The following is a 19,700-nucleotide window of genomic DNA, read 5'->3' on the forward strand; positions in this document are numbered from 1 at the left end:
TGCATTATTTGTCGCCAATCACATAACATTTATTTATTTCACTTTCTTCTGAATGTTCAAAATATCAATCTGTCCAAACAAACAAGGACAAAAAACTATTAATTTTAAAATGAAAATATTTTTGTTTAAGTGGCCTGATTGTTGTTGCTTTGTGTAGCCTTTAAGAAAAAGCTTTGGTTTAAAAGGTAACTCTTGAAATGTGCAAGTTATTGGGCCTCCATGAGTTGAACAGGGCCTGCAGCATTCTGGCGTCCTCCACTGCATTATGGGCGTTGTAGGTCCTTCCCAGGAAGTGGCTGACCAAATATTCCTGAGAATGACTGGGTAAACCTTGGTTGAGGTTCTTGCTTAGCAGGAAGGTATCCACATACCCAGAAACCACCTGCTGGAACTTATGCCGAAGGGAGAGCTGACGCAGCACTCTGTTGAGCACAGGTGCATCAAACCGCTTTGCATTGTGGGCTGCCAGCAGCACGGGCTGGTGGAAGGAGCGCAGGAAGTCGATGAAGGAGGTGACAGCATCAACAAGAGGGATGGTGTCAACAGGAGCACCGTGGAGAAACAGCCGGTCGTTAATGACGGTGAAGCCCGTCACCCTTGTAGCGCTCTCGGTGAGGGCCCGGCGGGGGAGGGTGTAGGCGTTAAAGACCTTCTCTCCACAGATGGCTGACACCTGGATGATGTCACACACTGTAGTGTCTGAGCAGGGGATGGATTAAAGGAGGATATAAGAAAAAGAAAATATTAAAAGATGTAGGTTACAAAAGGCCAGAGATTTTCAACAGGGGGTTGGGGGCCCCTAGGAGGTCCTCACAGTTACTGCACAGGGGCCACCAAATTAGTGTCAATTTTTTTTAACTTAAAAAAAATTCAAACAAAAATGTCTTAATTAGCATCCAACATATCTTTAGTAAAAAAAAATCAGCCTATTTGTGAAAAAATGGATGATAGGTTTACGGGCCTATAGGTAAGTTAATCACCTTCGGTAGCCACCCACAGACACAGTTAGGGATTCACTGGGCCGCAGGTATGTTTAACATTAGGTAAGTATAAAGGCTTTAGGACACCCTACACGTTATTGTAGGCTCTCCCAATCCCCTCCCCTAAATCTGAGTCTAGATAAACTGAAAACCTAAAATACTTCTTGTTAAGATATATGTTACCCTGCAACTCAAGCAACAGGAATACTGAGGAAAAGAAACTTTATTTTCTGATATTTAAAACTGAAAAGCAGGATTAAATGTATAAATATATAATTAATGAATAGATAAATTAAATTTTCTGATAGATATTTTCAATTTGATTAAAGCTTCATATGGTGTTTTATTGTCAAGTGGCCTGAGTTTGTTGGGTTTCATCCCTAATATATAGACAACAACATAAAAAATGTTTTGTAAAGATCTTTGATGTAATTGTCGTGGTTTCTCTTCACTCAGAGATCAGCTGATAGAGTAATGTGTTTCTGGGGGGGAGGTGGTGCTCTCTGTCTGCCTGTGCAGCCATTACATGCAAATTCTAATTAAACATACAAAAAAGGTTTTCTGTCATGACATCCTGCTAACTGTTTGGTGGTAAAACCACACAGTTATTTAACACTTCCACACAAAGTCAAAACCACAGTCTCAGGAACCTCGCTTTAAAGTTACAATGAAGTCCGTCCGCTCAGCATCCGGTTTCAACCGCACTGTTGCTTCAAAGTTCCAACACGAACCCGGGGTGATTTTTATAGGCAATCTTAACAACCAGGGCTGCAACTAATAATTATTTCCATTATTGAGGAATCCTAAACCTTATTTGCGTGATTAATCAATTCATCATTTGGTCTTATACATGTCAGAAAATACTGCCAAATGCACATCAAGTGTTCAAATTTGGTTAGGTTTTCAGACAAAGAGAGCCTTAATCTTACCAAGCTTACAGTTGTGCATAGTTAATATTTTTAGGATAATGAACCATTTGTATAACATATGCCAATTTAATCTACATAATGCAACTTTCCTATGAATCTGTCACATAGCAGGGGCATCCGGTGGCAGCTACAGGAAAAGCATCTCTGGCTGTTTGTGGTTTAGCAGACATGTCCTATGCTGTAATTTATTGGTTCAAATTGTAATGCGGCCAAGTGATACTCCACCCTTTTCTAACCACGCTTTAACTTTACAAGACATCATGAACTACTGAACTACTGCATTTGTGAGATTTGAAACCTATAAAAAATAGAAACTGAAACACAAGCTTATCCTCCTGATCACATAAAGACTCGAGCTGTTGCGTGGAGTCAGGTGGAGCCTTCACACCGGATTGATAAAAAAAAATAAAATTATGACATTGGTTTATATCACTTCAGTTTGTGTGTAGGCATACTGATAAACAATGAAGACACTGCATTTGTGTTATTTGATTCTATGTCAGATGAAAATAAAAAGAAGATAATGTAGTAATTTTAGCTACACAATAAATGTATTATTCTGACATGACATTCTTAGTAATGAAGGAAACATGAATGGGTCTGGAAAAACTCCAGTACAGTAAGTAGCCTATTTCCATGACCAAATATGAACCTAATAGGCTTAATAAAAAAATCAGGAGACTATACAAATATATTGTTAAAAATGTTAAGATTCTAACAATAACTATCCCATATAATAAAATAAGGTACAAACAAACAGACACATTCAATCTAATTGATGATATTGGGACTGATTAATTATTGATAAGCAGACAGACATAAAGTGATTGTTACCTAACCCAGTGGTCTCCAGGTCGAAGAAAACAATGATGTTATGAGCCATCTGCATTTTCGAAAGAAATAGACATTTAAACACGAGTTAATAAACCATAAGTAAACTTCGAGAATTGAATAGATAGCTATTTAAAAGTCATGTTGAACATGATAGCTGATAAAGTGACAAATGTAAAAAAAAAACTACAGTCTGAACTCACCTTAGACAGTGTGATGTTGAGCCAGTTGAATTGTGAGTCACATTCCACGAAGCAGCTGTGTCGCGGTTGTTATCTTCCTGTGGCGACTGGCTCGGGAGGAGTCAACAGGTGAATCACCGCCACATCATTTCAAAACTGACAGAAACGGCACTCTACTTTCATTTAACGGGAAAAGAAACTCTAATTGTACGCTATCTAATTTTCTGAATCTGATGAGTCACCTCCCTGCTCGGTAATGCTGCTGTGCCGGGCTGCATATGAACAAGGTCTCAGTTCTGTTTCTAAACAAAAGCTATTATCTGGGAGAGTCGAAACTTCTCCGATGTTCGTTTAGTTTCAGTTTTGACCCGGTGGACGTTAACATCGTGGAAGCTGAGCTATCGCGTGATAACCAATGAGAAATAATCTTTACAAATAAACAGGCCTGAAATATTATGACTAGTTTACATTATAAAAAAATAATAGGCATATGTAATATTGAAAGCAATTTTGGGGAAAACAATGGCTCGTTTATCCCAGGGTGACCAAACGTCCTCTTTTGCCCGGACATTTCCACTTTTTACATAGGCTACTGTCCTGGGCGTCCGGGGGAGAGAGGGGGGGGGGGTGTCACTGTTTTTCATGAATGGGACCATCATATGTAGGCCTTCTTAAATTGACTGGCACTTTACACACAATACTACGGTACTTTGTACGTGACGTAATTCCCGAGAGGCTGCCTTGCGGCTCTGCACACACATACAGGGAGCATGTCAGACAGGGAGCACATACAGGGAGCAGATCAGACAGGGAGCACATACAGGGAGCAGATCAGACAGGGAGCACATACAGGGAGCAGATCAGACAGGGAGCACATACAGGGAGCAGATCAGACTGGGAGCACATACAGGGAGAAGATACAGGGAGCAGATCAGACAGGGGAGCAGCATTAAACACAAAATGCTGAAGCGTAAACAGCTTCACAGTTGAACTGCAAAAAAAACTTTCCACGCACTGTCCCATACGGGACAAGTGGGAGGCGGAGGGCACAGTCTCTAATAAAGGTGCTTTATCGACTGTAAAATGGCAGAGTACCTCAGACTCATGCTACATTTTCTAGAAGAAAATACCTCATCTACAAAGTCATAGTTTTAGTTGATCATTTACCTGCTGTTCTGTGGGACATCTGGCTCTGTGCTGAGAGAAAACTACAGGTTGTGAGTGTATCCTGAATTAATTAAGTAACTTCCTTTGTAGCTTTCTGTTGAGAGAGGTGCTGTTTTACTTCAATGACAAATCACCTTCTGCTTTGTGAAAGACTTGTATTAAACCCTTTTAGTATGTACTGCAGCTGCTGTCCTTTACAAAGTATGTACTGTTGCATGCACTATGCATCCAATTGGAACATGCTTGTTATAACATTTCACTTTGAACTTTGACCATCTTGCTCCTATATCAATTGCATGCTTTTTCCAATAATCTGTTAATAAGCTGTCATCCTTCTGCGCTCTCTCGACGGCTCGTCGATGTGACACATCTTCTGCTGTAGAGGTTTGTGGTTCAGAATAGCCAAAAAAGCATGCTGGCTTCATGCTGCAAAATGTGACAGCATGCAACAGTAGGACATCCTGGTATTTTTTGGCATAGGCCTACTCCATTTGAACATCTTTGTATTGTGGCTAATCTACTACTACTACAAATATATTTTCTGGGATACTAAATAGTAGTGTAGCTATGGGTTTAGTAATGACCTAATCTTTAGATAAATGAAAGTGCCAGGACCCTAAAACAGAAGCATATGATAATTCAGTCATTGTTATTCTATACCTACCTACCCGCCCACCCACCCATCCATCCATTTACCTCAGAAGTCGGAACTATGAATGACATCATCACACCTGAGTTTTAGTCTGAAAAACAAGGGTAGGGGGACTCTAGACAGGCCAACCATTGTAAGCATTACCCGTTGATAACTGATTTAGTTGTATTTTGCACGTACAAACACCATGTCTAAAGATAGAAGATAGACGTTACTGTGTGTACGGCTGACTTAATAAGATAGAAGTGCTAATTAACAGTATATTCATACAGCTTTGACTACTCTTGATGCAGTCATGTTGAATTGGGATGTTAGGGTTGGGGAAGTCCTTCAGACTTTCTGCATGGGAAATCCAACTTCATCCAACAGGGTGTTCAAGTTGACATTTCCGACTGGAAATTCCCATTTCCCGGTTTAACTGGAACACACAACATACATCTAAGTGTTCCAGTTGAAGTGAAAAGTCTGAAATGTCAACTCGAACACCCTCTTAAAGGGCTCATGTTATGTTTTTTCCACTTTCCTTTGTGTTATTTTGTTTGTGCACATTATAGGTTTATAAAAGTAAAACAAAGCCCAAACTCCACCCCTACTGCACTTACTATCTCCAACAGAAAACACTGTCCACAAAATCAAATCAATGTAGTCCGGCTTTTACTTCTGTGACAAACATGCATCACTTTGTAGCACGTTAATGCTTGCCTAGCTGCTAGCATGGCACGCCCTTATACTCTGCTCCTGAATGGCTAGTAGCCCTTACCTAGTTACTGTGCATGTGTGTCTCCCAACAAAGATTGAACAGAAGTGAGATGCCTCGCTAAAACAGAAAGCACAACTCACAGGGTGAAAAGAGGAGGTGCAATAATGTGTAGTAAAACAAAAATATAGTGTTTCTTGAACATTAAACCTTTAAAGTCTATTCTGATAAAACCTTTAAATACAATTATGAACCTGAAAATGAGCATATTATGAACATTCTAAGTCAGATTTCCTACTTAGAAAGTCTAGAGAGCCTTGCAAAACCAGACATTACAGTCCAACATGGTATTGGTACTGTTGGCAAAGTCCCCCTACCCCATGAAATATGTTTTTACAGTCAACGTTGTGTGACCTCATTCCCAGTTCTGACCACCAACTTCTGAGGTAAAGAGAATGAAGCATATCTACCTTTACATGACCAAAAGTATGTACATTACCTTGTCAACGTACTCTTGTACTTGTACTCTTACTTTCAATGGCAGCTCCATAAAACTGCATTTTTATGGACTGGATGTTACTAACCCGCTGGTAGCCAAATAGCTGATGAATGAGCCAGTGATTGTAATACACAAATGAGGCAGCTGCTGCTAATCACCCAAACAAAGCGTACCATTAAAAAGGTACCCAGTAGGAAGTGGCAACGGACACACATTCCTGTTGGTGGCAGTAACATGCAAGGAAATACAAAACATTTGCCAACAAAGTCGGTGAAGAAAAAGACTGCAAGCTACTGAGTGATACTGAATTTAATATATATATATAAAAAAATAATCATCTTTGAAAATGTTGAGGAAAATAATGTGCATTTCATGTAGCCTTGATCACTTATCAACAATGGCAGATCTTATTGTTTTAGCCTATGGGGTTCTGCACAACATCGCGCAGGGTGCCATAAATTTAGTGATGGAGCCAGGTGACCCCATGCCCAGAGAGCCGTGTAAAGCACAGCCCAAAACTGGAGGGATGTACAAAGGAGACAGGATATTACTCCTCAATTTCAAAGGGTATGGTGTTATGTGTGGCAATGATATTCAATACATTAAACATGATGATGTACAAAATTATTTATTCTTCAGGTTTTTGTTTGTCTTTTAAAGTGTCAATGGCCACAAGTGTACCATGTCTTTCTGCCACTGACCAACACATTTCAGCTTGTTTTTCAAGCCCCTCTGCGGAGGTCACGCGCTCTCCCTCACAGCTGTTGCCTGGCTCTGACGCATGAGTGAAATTAAAAAAAAAATTGTGTGTTTATTTAAATATAGGTACACCTACATGTAGGCCTGAGAGATTGCAATATAAGCCTGTATATTACTATGTATAAATTAAACTTTAGCTGGAGCCCGATTAAAGACGGCAACACTGTTGACCGCATCAGTGATCTCTTTCTATTCCGCATTCTTCCTACAGCCTTATACCAGTTTTAAGGCTGTCATATAGTACACACGTTACTGCAATTTAAGCTGAGATATCAGGGTTTTAATCTCCACCTCTGAAAAGTGCCGCTTCTTAGCCAGATTACGTTTGGCAATGTCGTAAATAGTAGATGTGAGGCCTCAAAACCAAGAATACATTGGGGCGTGATATTTAAATTACGCCCATTCTTACGCTCTGATTGGTGTGATACGAACGTTTCATGAATCCCACGTGAAGCCTGTTGTAAGAAGATTTCTGCACTCAAATCTGCGCTGGTTTCTATGTTAGGTTGATAAATGAGGGCCAATGTGTTTGGGTGAGAAATAATAAATGTAACATAACAGGGCACCTTTAACTGTGCATCTTATACTGAAAATGATCATAAATGTGTGAAGATACTCTATCTGTTGGAACTGGCAAAGACATTCAAAACTACTTTTAAACAAGAAATTGAATCTACCTGTCATTTTCTTCTTAATGTTCAAAATATCAGTCTGTCCAACCAACTGGAATTACATGATTTAGTTGTGGCTGGATTGTTAATGTTTTCTGTAGCTTTTTTAAAATTCTTCAGTGGTGAGGGTAACTAGCTTAATGTCCGAGCTGCTGGGATCGCAAAAGTTGAACAGCTCCTGCAGCATCCTGGCATCCTCCAATCCATCATGGGCATTGTAGGGTTTATCCAGGAAGAATTTGACCAGAGACTTCAGAGAATACTTGATGCCCAGACGAGGATAGAGGTTCCTGCTTAGCGTTAAGGTATCCACAAACCCAGACACCACCTGATTGAACCTCTGCCAGAGGGAGAACCTTTTTTGCAGCAATCTGGTAAGGACAAGGGCATCAAACTTCTTTGCATTGTGGGCCGCCAGCAGCACAGGGCCGTGGAAGTTGCTCAGGAAGTCGATGAAAGACGTGAGAGCACTAAAAAGAGAGACAGTCCCAACAAGTCTTCCATGGAGATACAGCTGGCCATGATGGACGCTAAAGCCCGTCAGCCGTCCGGCGTCTGGAGTGATGGGTCGGCGGGGGACTGTGTAGACGTTAAATTCGTTCTCTTTATAGACAGCCGACAGCTGGGTGATGTGACACAATGCAGTGTCTGAAAGTAGAAAAAGGATGGATTAATGGAGGAAAAACAAAAACAAAGTCTTGAACTATTGGATCTGCCCAGAGCCACGCTGGATCTGCCATAACCAATCGCTAACGTTTGGTCATGACGTCGGCTTAGCAACGCTAGCGTTAGCCTTAGCCAACTCCTTCATTGCCAACGGAGCGAGATGGAAAGTTAAACTATTTCTGAACCCTGTAGGGTGGAGGGCCACAACATCATGGCCACATAAAAAACCTCAAAGATTGTTCTTGCACTTCTTGATATTCTGCAGCGTTGACACAACAGACCAAATCGCTTTGCTCACATCTTTTTCCACCGCTATTAGTAATGAACTCACCGAAGCTTACCAAACCTCATCATCATCATCTCTATTTACTGTTTGGACCGTCAAATATTTGGCCGGAGAAAACTCGCAAACATACCCAAACCCAGACGGAGTACTGAAGGAAAATGAAAACTGAGCGGGAGTACGCATGAGGGCAGAGCCAGGCTAGGATTTTGTTACCTTTGGAATGATCCAGGCTAATTATTTCCCCTTTTCCAATCCATTCTGAGCTAAGCTTAGTGACTATGACTTAAAATGTAGTGTAGTTTCAGCAAGATACGGTTAAGTTCATTTCCAAAATGTCAAACTCGTTCTTAAAATCAAGTGCGAACAATTGAATTGACTCATACACTGACAAAGGCCATGAGATGCAGCTAAAAAATGTTTCCGGAGTTGTTGTTTTTTAAGTTTTTATTTTTGTTCAGATAGATGTCCATATATACAGATAACATATCCATCTTGAGTTCAGACAATAAAAGAAAAATGCCAAAACTAAGCAACACTGAATAACATTTCACAAATTAAAAAAATGTGTTTTACTGTATTTTACCGTGAGGTAATGTTAATCCTTATTGTCTTCAGTTCTGCCGGTGCAAATACATTTTTACATTTTTTTTTCTATATTGTTGTGTACAAACCTTTTAGACTGAGCTTTGTTGTTTGAGCATGTTGTAGACAGTCCTGCTCTTGCTGTTGTAAGGCAGTATAAATGTTGCTATTTTCTTTTTTTTCCATGTCCTTCAAAATCTCTCATACAAAGAGCTTCTTCATACACCATTGGTTACAGACGATCTGTCTTGTACTCCCCAACTCTGGTCTGCAATGTTTTAGTCTTCTCTTTTTCCACCCTTATCTGTGGAATTTCCTAGCAGTCAAAATAAAAAAAATGTTATAAAAATATGTGTGGCTCAAAGCCTTTGTTACTGATTTTAAACATATTTTAAACACTCCCTGATCATTATTAGGACAGAAAAAAAGAATACCACATGTAAGGAAATGAAGGATTGCTTTTTCAAATTAATTACATGCGGCGTGGAATTTATAATTTAATTTCTTGTAATGTATACTCTTTTAATCTATCACAATTTTCACTCTGTTCTTATTACCCACTTCACACTGGCCTGAAATACACACACACAATGCTCAGGTCCTATACATGCACTAATGTAGTTATTGTCAGAGTGAGTCAGCAGTGACTTGGTGCTCCAATGGAAAAATTTCAATTTATAGTTTACATTTATATAGTGCCTTGCACAAGAGCACATGTTAGTGTCTTTGGTGGAGAGAGAATTTTCAGTGTATTTTCATTTTTTCAGTGTAATCTCTCTTGCTGGGTAAATTGAGGAGGTAGGTGGTGTCGGTGGCCAACATAAGAGCAGTAGGTCCCGAGCTGTCTCAGACAAAGTGTTCAACTTTGTGTCTCAAAGATGACTGAGATGACTCAACAAGAAACCATCCTGCGTGCTGTCCTTCCTGACTATCAAGGCCATAGGAGTTAGATTACACTCCATACACAAACACAGACACACACACACACACACACACACACACACACACACACACACACACACACACACACACACACACACACACACACACACAGAAGACACAGAGGAAAAACATGCGCACACCTTAGACACAGCAATCTGTACTTCTGTAGGATCTTCAGAGTTGGGGTGGCATAACAGCTTCAAACAACAATGTTAAAAACAACAGACAAAGCCAGAAATCGTGGCTTAGTCATGGACCCAGACCTGAATTTTCACAGCCACATTAAGACAATTACTTTTATCACCTTAAGAATATATCAAGGGTTAAAGGATTTATGTGTCAACAGGATTTAGAAAAACTTTTCCATGCTTTCATCTTCAGTAGACTTGACTAGTGTAACGGGGTCTTTACAGGTCTCCCTAAAAAATCAATCAGACAGCTGCAGCTGATTCAGAACGCTGCTGCTCGGGTCCTCACTAAGACCAAGAGACTGGATCACATCACTCCAGTCCTGAACTCTTTACACTGCTTCCTGTGTCTCAAAGAATTGTTTTCAAAGTACTTTTGCTAGTTTATAAATCACTAAACGGTTTAGGGCCAAAATACATTTCTGATCTGCTACTACAGTATGAACCACCCAGACCTCTCAGGTCATCTGGGACAGGTCTACTTACTGTCCCCAGAGTCAGAACTAAACAGGGGGAAGCAGCGTCCAGTTTCTATGCTCCTCATATCTGGAATAAACTCCCAGAAACCTGCAGATCCGCCGCTACTCTCAGTTCTTTTAAATCAAGGCTGAAGACCTTTCTTTTTGATGTTGCCTTTCTTTAAATAACTGTTCATTTCTTTAATGTTTAATTTCTTATGCTGCACTGTAACTTTTATTCTTGTGTTTTATAGGTCTTAATGTTCTTATTTTTATTCACGTGTTTTATTTGTTTTTATTTTTTAACGTTTTTTTAACTGATTTTGTGTAAAGCACTTTGAATTGCCCTGTTGCTGAAATGTGCTATACAAATAAAGCTGCCTAATATGAACCTATACTTTGTGGTTAACTTTTATTTAGTGATGTCTCGATTCGCTTTTTTGGCCACGATCTGGTTTGTAAAATAATGAATATCTGCTAAATCACAGGAGCACTTTCAGTGATAGACTCATTCTACCGAAATTCACCACACAGCGCCACAGGAAGTCATTCTTTCCTGTGGAACTTTATAACTCCTCCCTCAAAGTGTCCCACACACAGACACTTAGAGAGGTTGAAACTGAACAATATTATCTGTATTATCTGTTTTGTGCAATACCACTGGCCTGATATGTGTGCAAGACTCAACTGCTACAATTATTATTATTATTACTTTTCACCATTGCAATTCCTTAATTATTTAAATACTGTATAATAACATTCCTTTAACTATGTAAATACCGTACATATCCACACTTATATTTCTTTATTTATATCTCTACTCTGATATTTCTACTATTTTTGCAACTGCAACACAAAGTTACCCGTCAGGGATCAATAAAGTATTTCTGATTCTGATATCTTGCGTTACTGAGTCCCAATCCAATACTTGTATTAGCTCAGATATTAGAGCTGCACACAGTTTTTTTGTTTACAAAAATAACTAAGTAAACAAAGTAACTAAATATGTCTTGAGCTTAATACATTTAACGGCGGTAAATGAGTCTCTTCACCACCAAGGCAAATTCCACACGAGTGTACTTATTGTGGCAATAAAATCTTTTCTGATTCTTTTTCTCTCAACATCAAAACAGTTCTCTTTAAAGATTATTGGTGAGGCATTTTTACAGAACAGATGAAGATATGAAAGGGGAGAGAGCGGGGGAATGACACACAGCAAAGGGCTGCAGGTCAGAGTCGAACCTCTGCCGCTGCATGGAGGAGTACACACAGTAGCGTGACTTCAAATCCTAATAAAACAAACAGACATAAAGTTACCTAATCCAGTGGTCTCCAGGTCAAAGAAAACGATTGTTTCGGAATAAACCATCTGCAAGAAGTTAAAGAAATTGATTTGAACACAAACTAGTAGTCTTCAGTTATGTCTAACATTGAATTTAAAATCATAAAACAGTAAGCTTTCAAAACTGAATAGCTATATAAAAAGAAATGTTACAGGTGAATGTCATGGATGTACTGTATGGTGAAGGTAGGGTGCGTCTTTCCTGTCTGTTGCGTGAGGAACATGCAGATTAAAAAGGACTGGAGTTACTGCATTAATACCAGAGTTGGTGTACCGGATTGTGCCGACCTTTACTTTCTTCCAGAGGCAGTGTGTAATGATTTTGTTTGGTCAAGTTACCACTGCTTCCCATTTTATTAGAGTAGCTTTCAGTTAACCATTTGAAACACCGTATTTTGGTCAGGGCTATGAGGAAAGGTCATCTGTACGCAATATTTTTATGGTGCAATATACATTGATTTATGACTGATGGAGGAGGTGGAATGGCATATTGAATATTTATATTCAAATAAATATTTATATTAGGCTTTATTTCTGTTTTTATGATAACTGCCTTGTGTATGTTTTTTTTATCTGCACCTAGATCACCAAAAGTTCGTGATCACAGGTATGCAGTGCAAAAAAACATACTTTATAGAATGTAGATTTATGTTTCTTTTAGACATGACTTACATATTAGTGTGCATTTTCCCATTGCTCAGAACCCCCAAACTTATCTGGCCTGCGCAATATTGGCATATCTTATTTTCATATAACAACTATGAGTGACATTAATATCAATTCTTTAAATGTCAAGGGGGTCGGCCATGTTGTAAAAAGGCAGAAGATTAATTTTTAAAGAGAGGGAATGCACAAATTTGACAGATCTGGAACAATAATTTAAATTTAAATTAAGGAAAAGCCGGATAGGCCAGGTATTCTATTCATCCTTCAATTGACATAGTAGAGGAGTAGCCCTTCTCATTCATAAGATGTTGCATTTACTCTGGATGAGGTTATTAGGGATGAGGAGGGACGATTTGTTATTATCTTAGGCTTCCTTTATGGAGAGTGAATCCTGATCAGTTCTGTCTATTTCCCTAACGCGTTCGGGCCCTCTTTCTTTTCTGCACTGTTTGCAGCAGCATCCTCTCGTTTCACCCCCTTTACAGTACTCAGGGGAGACTTTAACGGTGTTCAGGATGCCAGTGTGTGTGATGTGACTGATGTGACAGCTTGGGGGGTGACTATAGAGAGCACTTGTATGTTGGATATGTTCTATTCCAATAAAAATGTATAAAATCTATTATAATCTACAAAAAAGAAAAAAAAGAAATTAAAAAAAAAAAGTACAGCACATTGCTGCAGATCCTGTTTTCACCCTGTGTGTTTACGTCTCTGTTTTACCTACAGAGCGAGACATCTCACTTCTACACTATTTTAGTTGGGAGTCGGACATGTGCAGTAGCTAGGTAAGATCTTTTTCTCCAACTTTGGTCAGTACAAGGCAGGATTAGCTGGGAGACTTCTTCTAAACGATGGCGCACTTGTGGAATGCTTGCAAAACAGGGACATGTGAGTAGTTGTTTTGTAGATTATTATGAACTAGTGTGTGTTGTAGTGGGGTTTTGCCATTGAGAACGAGCTAGCATGCTAGTGCTAGAATGTGCTACGATTAGCCACCTCATCTCGGCTAGTGACGTGGAAAGCCGTGCAGATTTTGAACAGCTCACCCGGAGACTGAAGGCAGAGGACATTCAGAATCCCCTATCTCACTCAAAACAGCATGGATGTTTTTTTTTCAAAGTGTGTGTGTGTGTGTGGAAGCACCAGAGACAAAAAATAACACCCCAAATCCCAGAAAAAGTGATTTTGATGATTTCATAATATGGGCACTTTAAGGCTGTGTGCTCTAGCGATGACATCACCCACTACCTAATACACACCCTTTATAGACATCTTGACAGGAACACTAAACTTAAACTTATTTTTCGCTTTGAGATATCAAACTTCTGAGATAGAGCCCAATAGCTGAGGTTTTGAATGGTTTAAACTTTGAGTGGCGTCTTTAAGTTAAAGTATGAAGTAGGAGATAGATTTTGAAGTAGAAGAGGATTTGAAGCATGCTCTCATTGACTTTAATTGGAAGAAAAAAAAATGCATTTTGATGTTTAATATTTTTTTTAAAGTATAAATATCAGAACAAATTTGGAAGATGTCACATTATGTGCTTAAAAGTGCTCAACATTTAGATATTTTAATGTTTGCAGAAGTTAGAGTAAGTTGAAGAATGACATGTCTGAGCCTTAACAGTTAGGGACTTTCCACAGCAAGAAAGCTTCATGAAACAGACAGAACACTGTATGAATCGTGGACGGATTTCATCATATTTAACAGGCGTTAAGTTGCAACATTAACGCTCTTCAAGTTTTGGCAGCTATTTTGATCTTTCTTTCTCAAATTGATAGGTAACATCTTCAGTATTGCATAAATGTATCAAGTGTTGACCTATTCTTTTTTTATGTATGACAAATAGGCCTAAGCTTACACAAGTTGGACATTCAAAAACGGTCCCAACGCATTCCATTATCTTTCATGTCTTGCCTGGGCAAAACACTGGCGCTGTGCAGCCTCTACATTTTTTTCCCTTTTGGTAGGCTATTTTAAAGTCCCGTTGTCTTCTTTCCCTCATCCCCTAGCAACTATAACTACAACTTAAATGGGGGATTAAGGCTTTTTTTTAAACTAGCTGACAAAGTGTGAATTGTAAACAACAACAAAAGTCTGAACTCACCTTTGACCATTTGATGTTGTTTAAAATGAAGTTAGCTGTAGGCTAATAACTCGGTAGTCTTCATGCACCGACTCTTCAGCCAAACCGCTAATTTAAAAGCAAACGCTGCGCGTTCGTCTGTACAGTAAAAAAAGCTCGAGGACGCAGCAGGAGGGGGCGGTGACCAACAGCTGTTTCTTCTTCTTCTTCTTCTTCTTCTTCTTCTTCTTCTACTTCTTCTTCTTCTTCTATGGGGTTTTCCTTAACTGTCTATGGGTTTTACGGCAGCTGGACCAAAAGTTTTTAGCAGTCAGAATGACAAATAAGGGGGGAACGTCCGGGTTGGTACAATGGGGTTTAATAGGAAGTGAAATAGGAAGTGAACAGGCTCTCTGTACACATATGTTGATGGCCAACACCCTAAAACTGAAGCATAAAGATAAATTAGCCAACATTAATTTCATCATTTACATCTTTGCATCTATCTATCTATCTATCTATCTATCTATCTATCTATCAATCGCTGCAGTCCCTTTACCTTAGAATCCGAAAGTGGCAACAATGTCACACCTGGAGTTCCAGTACAAGTCAGAAAAAAAGGGACTCTAGTCAGGCCAGCTCTTGTTAGAAATACCTGTTGATAACAACTAATATAGTTGTATTTTGCATGTACAAACACCGATAGCATTATGTCTACAGATAAAAGATGGACACTACTTTTTGTACCGCTGACTAAATGAGACACAAATAAGACAGAAGGTCAAGGCCGAGGTAACTTTATTGTCCCTGAGGGGCAACTGTTTGTATAGCCAGCAGACAGACATGAGGACAAGACACACAATAATATAGCAAAACAGGAAATCCCACAGCATCAAAAACACAATAGTGAATAAAATACATTTAAGAGTTAGAAGTGCTAATATATAGTACTGGGAACATAGAAATTCCCACTTCCCAGTTCAACTGGAAAACCCCACATAAACTGATCCCTTGGTGTGTTCCAGTTGAACTGAAAATTCCGAAATGTCATCTGGAATGCCCCCTGAAGTCAGATTTCCCAGTTGCGAACCCCAACATCACAATTCAGCATGGTATTGGTAAAGGTATTGTTAACAATGGCTAACCTGGCAAAGTTCCTTTACCCCATGAAATATATTTTAATGACTAGTTACTGGGAGAGTCAACCAGGTGTGACCTCATTCCCAGTTCTGACCTCAAATCTACGTTTACATGACCAAAAGTATGTACATAGCCCTGTCTACATAACATAAATATACACCTACATAAACATGACGGGATGTTACTAGTCCACTGGAACCTAACAGCATTGAAATACACAAATGAGGAAGCTGCTGCTAATCAGCCAAACAAAGTGTTACTTCAGTGTTCTGCCTGAACCAACATTATTCAGCATTAAATAGGTATCCTGCGGCATGTTGCAATGGACACCCATTACTGTTGGTAGCAGTAATATCCAAGGTAATGTGTACATTCGCCAGAAAGTCAATTAAAAAAAGACTGCAAACTAGTGAGTGTGGAAAAACACTGGTTTTAAAAATATATATCAAAAATCATCTTTGAAAATGTTGAGGAAGGAAGTTCACATCTTTCTTTAGGAAACGCCTATGTTTGGGTGAGAAACAGTAAATGTAACCCAATAGGTTACCTTTATTGTAAACTGTATGTTATGTAATGTATGTTATGCTCAAAAGGAACATACATTTGTGAATATAATCTACAGGGTTGGAAAAAGAAAAGACATCTTTTCAAACAAGAAATTGAATCTACCTGTCATTTTCTTCTCAATGTTTAAAATACCAGACTGTCCAACCAACTGGGATTACACGATGGGATTAAAATTTAAATACAATATTGGGGGCTTTTGTATCTTTTTTAAATTTTTCATCGGGGAAAGGTAAATTCCTTAATCTGCACGCTTGTGGGACTCCAACAGTTGAACAGCTTCTGCAGCTTCATGGCATTCTTCATTGCATTATAGGCATCGTAGGATTCTCTCAGGCAGTAGTCGACCAGAAACTTCTGAGAATACTTGATGCCCGGATGTAGATGACGAGGACAGAGGTTCCTGCTTAGCAATAAGGTATCCACATACCCAGACACCACCTCCTGGAACCACAAGCAGAGGGAAAACCTTTCCAGCAATCTGTTGAGCACGGGTATATCAAACCCCTTTGCATTGTGGGCAGCTAGCAGCATGGGACCGTGGCCGTCCAAGTTGCTAAGATAGTTGAGGAAGGAGGTGAGAGCATGATAAATAGGCATGGTCCCAACACATCTTCCGCGCAGATACAGCTGGTCACAATAGACGGTGAAGCCTGTCAGTCGACTGGCGGCTGGATGGATGCGCCGGCGGGGGAGGGTGTAGACATTAAATGTTTTGTTTCCACAGATGGCTGACAACTGTGTGATGTGACACCATGGAGAGTCTGAAAGAAGAATAGGGATGGATTAAAGGAGGAATGGAGCAAACAAAACAAAATAACAACAACCTAATTACTTGTTGTGGCCTGCACATTCACAATGAGTACAAATAGCAATGCATACTGTTGGAATAAAATGTATTCATATCATGTGTGCTCATAAACGTCATTATATTCACAGAGTGTACTATATTAATCATGTGTGTTACATTCATTATATTTTGAGCTAAAGAGCAAAAGCATTACACATAGTCTGCTTGGTTTCAGTGTGATAGTTAATAAGTTTACTGTGACCTTTTTGATAAGTTGTTTTGGTACAATGTGTCCAACCATAGCTCTATCGAGTGAGTTTAATTCTGAAAAGCAGGGCCAAGGGTGGTTAGGGACATGTCCTCTGTTTGGGTTAAGATCCTCTCCAGTAGCAGTCTGAGACCTGTTATCTATTTTGCAGGCCGAGCTCTGCTAGGCACTAACCTTCTGAAGACAAAACACAGCGCACAAACATGTCACGTGGTAGCAAATGAACTGGAATATATTCTATTGTAATAAACGTTCTTTTATCCAACCTGCGGACTCTAACCCTTCTTCCTGAAAGATTCTAGAAGGGCAGAATTTCAGCCCAACAATACCGGTATTAAGACTAGACAATTTCCTAGGCAGATATTGACTTGGGACTATATTGGGTGGAAGCACAGCCGAAGCACTGCTACATAGACGTAGAGGTCACGCAGCATCTTTAACACCCCAACTTCCGTCAACATACCCGGCGTGAATAGCTGGCTATTCTTCCTACAGTAGACAGTGAATGGCGACGAACATGGCAGATTTTATGAGACACAAAGAGGATGACTTCTCAGACAGTCAAGATCCATGTAGTAGTGTTTTGGCTGTGCTTCTACCCAATATACAGTGGTCCCAAATCAATATCTGCCTATGAAATCGTCTAGTCTTAATCCTAATCTGCATTGCCATTTGTAACTCTACTAATAATTAGGTTGTTGTTGTTTTTTTGTTGGCTCACTTTTGTTGCAATGAACCGGGTTTACTGAGGGTATAAATAAAAAAAGAAAACGATCTACACAATGGAAGAACGTGAAATTATTTTGATATAGAATTCTTCACCAAGATATATCTGAAATTTCTGTAAATTCTTGTACAGTAAGTAGCCTTACTATTTCCTAAATCATGAATGTAGAAATATTAGCTGATTACATTAACTGTTATCAAATAAGGTCAATAAAAACTTAGACTTTTATTTAATCAAATTAAAGACATTGTGAATGATAAGCATTAATGAGGAGATGGACGTTAGGTCAGTGTTACCATATCCAGTGGTCTGCAGGTCAAAGAAAACGATGGTTGGACCATCAGCCATCTGCAAGAATATAAAGAATAGACATTTGAACATGAACTGAAACACCCAACAGTCATGTGTCTGGTTATGTAAGGTAGGGTGCGCTCCTCCTGGCTGTTGTCCCCTGTGTTATTCTCGGCAGTCAGAGATTGGCGGTAGAGTTGGTGTACCGGATGTGCAAAGTTTATAGTGTTGTGTGTTATTATTTTGTTTTGTTTAGTTAACTGCTGCTTCCTTTTTTATTAGGGTAGTTTTCTGTTACAATTTGAAACACTGATTTGATAATACATTTAATTTTCAGGTTAGGTATTTTGTTCCTTCAGCAGTTACACTGTGAATTAGGAGAGACAGTACAAAAACAAAGGATCTGATGGTATTTTGGTAAGGACTTTGAGAAATGGTAATCTGTAATACAATATAAAGGCATATGTACATACGAAATATATAGGCGTACATACATTTATTCATGGAGTGTAATGCTGTTGGATATTCTCAGGGATCACGTAGCCCACTGCACATCATAGTATGAGTTGGCCTTGAGTGCGGGTACATGAAAGAAGGGCTGTGTATGCGCACATACATGCGTGTGTGTGTATGTGTGTGCACATACATGCGTGTGTGTGTTTGTGCACATACGTGCGTGTGTGTGTGAGGGAGGGTATGCCACAGCAAGGGTTTTGGGAGAAGCTCTTTTCAGCCAGAATAACTGACATCCACTCTGTGGGTGTTTACGGCTTGTAAAGCAACAACTTTATTAATCATGCACTGGCTGAACAATTAAACTCAAGCTTCAGACAGCAGCCTATAGGGACATCCTTCCAGATATGTATCCACTTCTAAAAATCTTTAAAGGATTTTTTTTCTCAAATCTGAACATTAAGCCATGAAGGACATTTTTAACTACGAAAACCAGCCATATGAAGGACATTTTTAACTATGAAAACCAGCCATATGAAGGACATTTTAAACTATTAAAACCAGCCATATGAAGGACATTTTTAACTACGAAAACCAGCCATATGAAGGACATTTTTAACTACAAGAACCAACCATATGAAGGACATTTTTAACTACGAAAACCAGCCATATGAAGGACATTTTTAACTACGAAAACCAGCCATATGAAGGACATTTTTAACTACGAAAACCAACCATATGAAGGACATTTTTAACTACGAGAACCAACCATATGAAGGACATTTTAAACTACGAGAACCAACCATACGAAGGACATTTTTAACTATGAAAACCAGCCATATGAAGGACATTTTTAACTATGAAAACCAGCCATATGAAGGACATTTTTAACTACGAGAACCAGC

General features: G+C 39.2%; 1 protein-coding gene and 1 long non-coding RNA gene across 2 annotated transcripts in view; one reads left to right on the top strand and one right to left on the bottom strand.

The window, feature by feature from the left end:
- Positions 1–286: 286 nt before the first annotated feature.
- Positions 287–19,700, top strand: part of LOC117949394 — a 27,383-nt gene continuing 7,969 nt past the window's right edge. The window contains exons 1-2 of the long non-coding RNA XR_004657681.1: positions 287–359; positions 16,685–16,978. This is a non-coding gene — a long non-coding RNA (uncharacterized LOC117949394). The remainder of the gene's footprint in view (positions 360–16,684; positions 16,979–19,700) is intronic.
- LOC117949393 lies at positions 16,113–18,443 on the bottom strand. The gene is made up of 2 exons (XM_034879627.1): positions 18,348–18,443; positions 16,113–17,030 (listed from the first exon to the last, which is right to left on the bottom strand). The coding sequence occupies exons 1-2, from the start codon at positions 18,430–18,432 to the stop codon at positions 16,486–16,488; spliced, it is 630 nt and encodes a 209-aa protein (XP_034735518.1). The 5' UTR covers positions 18,433–18,443; the 3' UTR covers positions 16,113–16,485.

This window comes from Etheostoma cragini, chromosome 8, assembly GCF_013103735.1.
Source record: "Etheostoma cragini isolate CJK2018 chromosome 8, CSU_Ecrag_1.0, whole genome shotgun sequence".
Lineage (NCBI taxonomy): Eukaryota > Metazoa > Chordata > Actinopteri > Perciformes > Percidae > Etheostoma > Etheostoma cragini.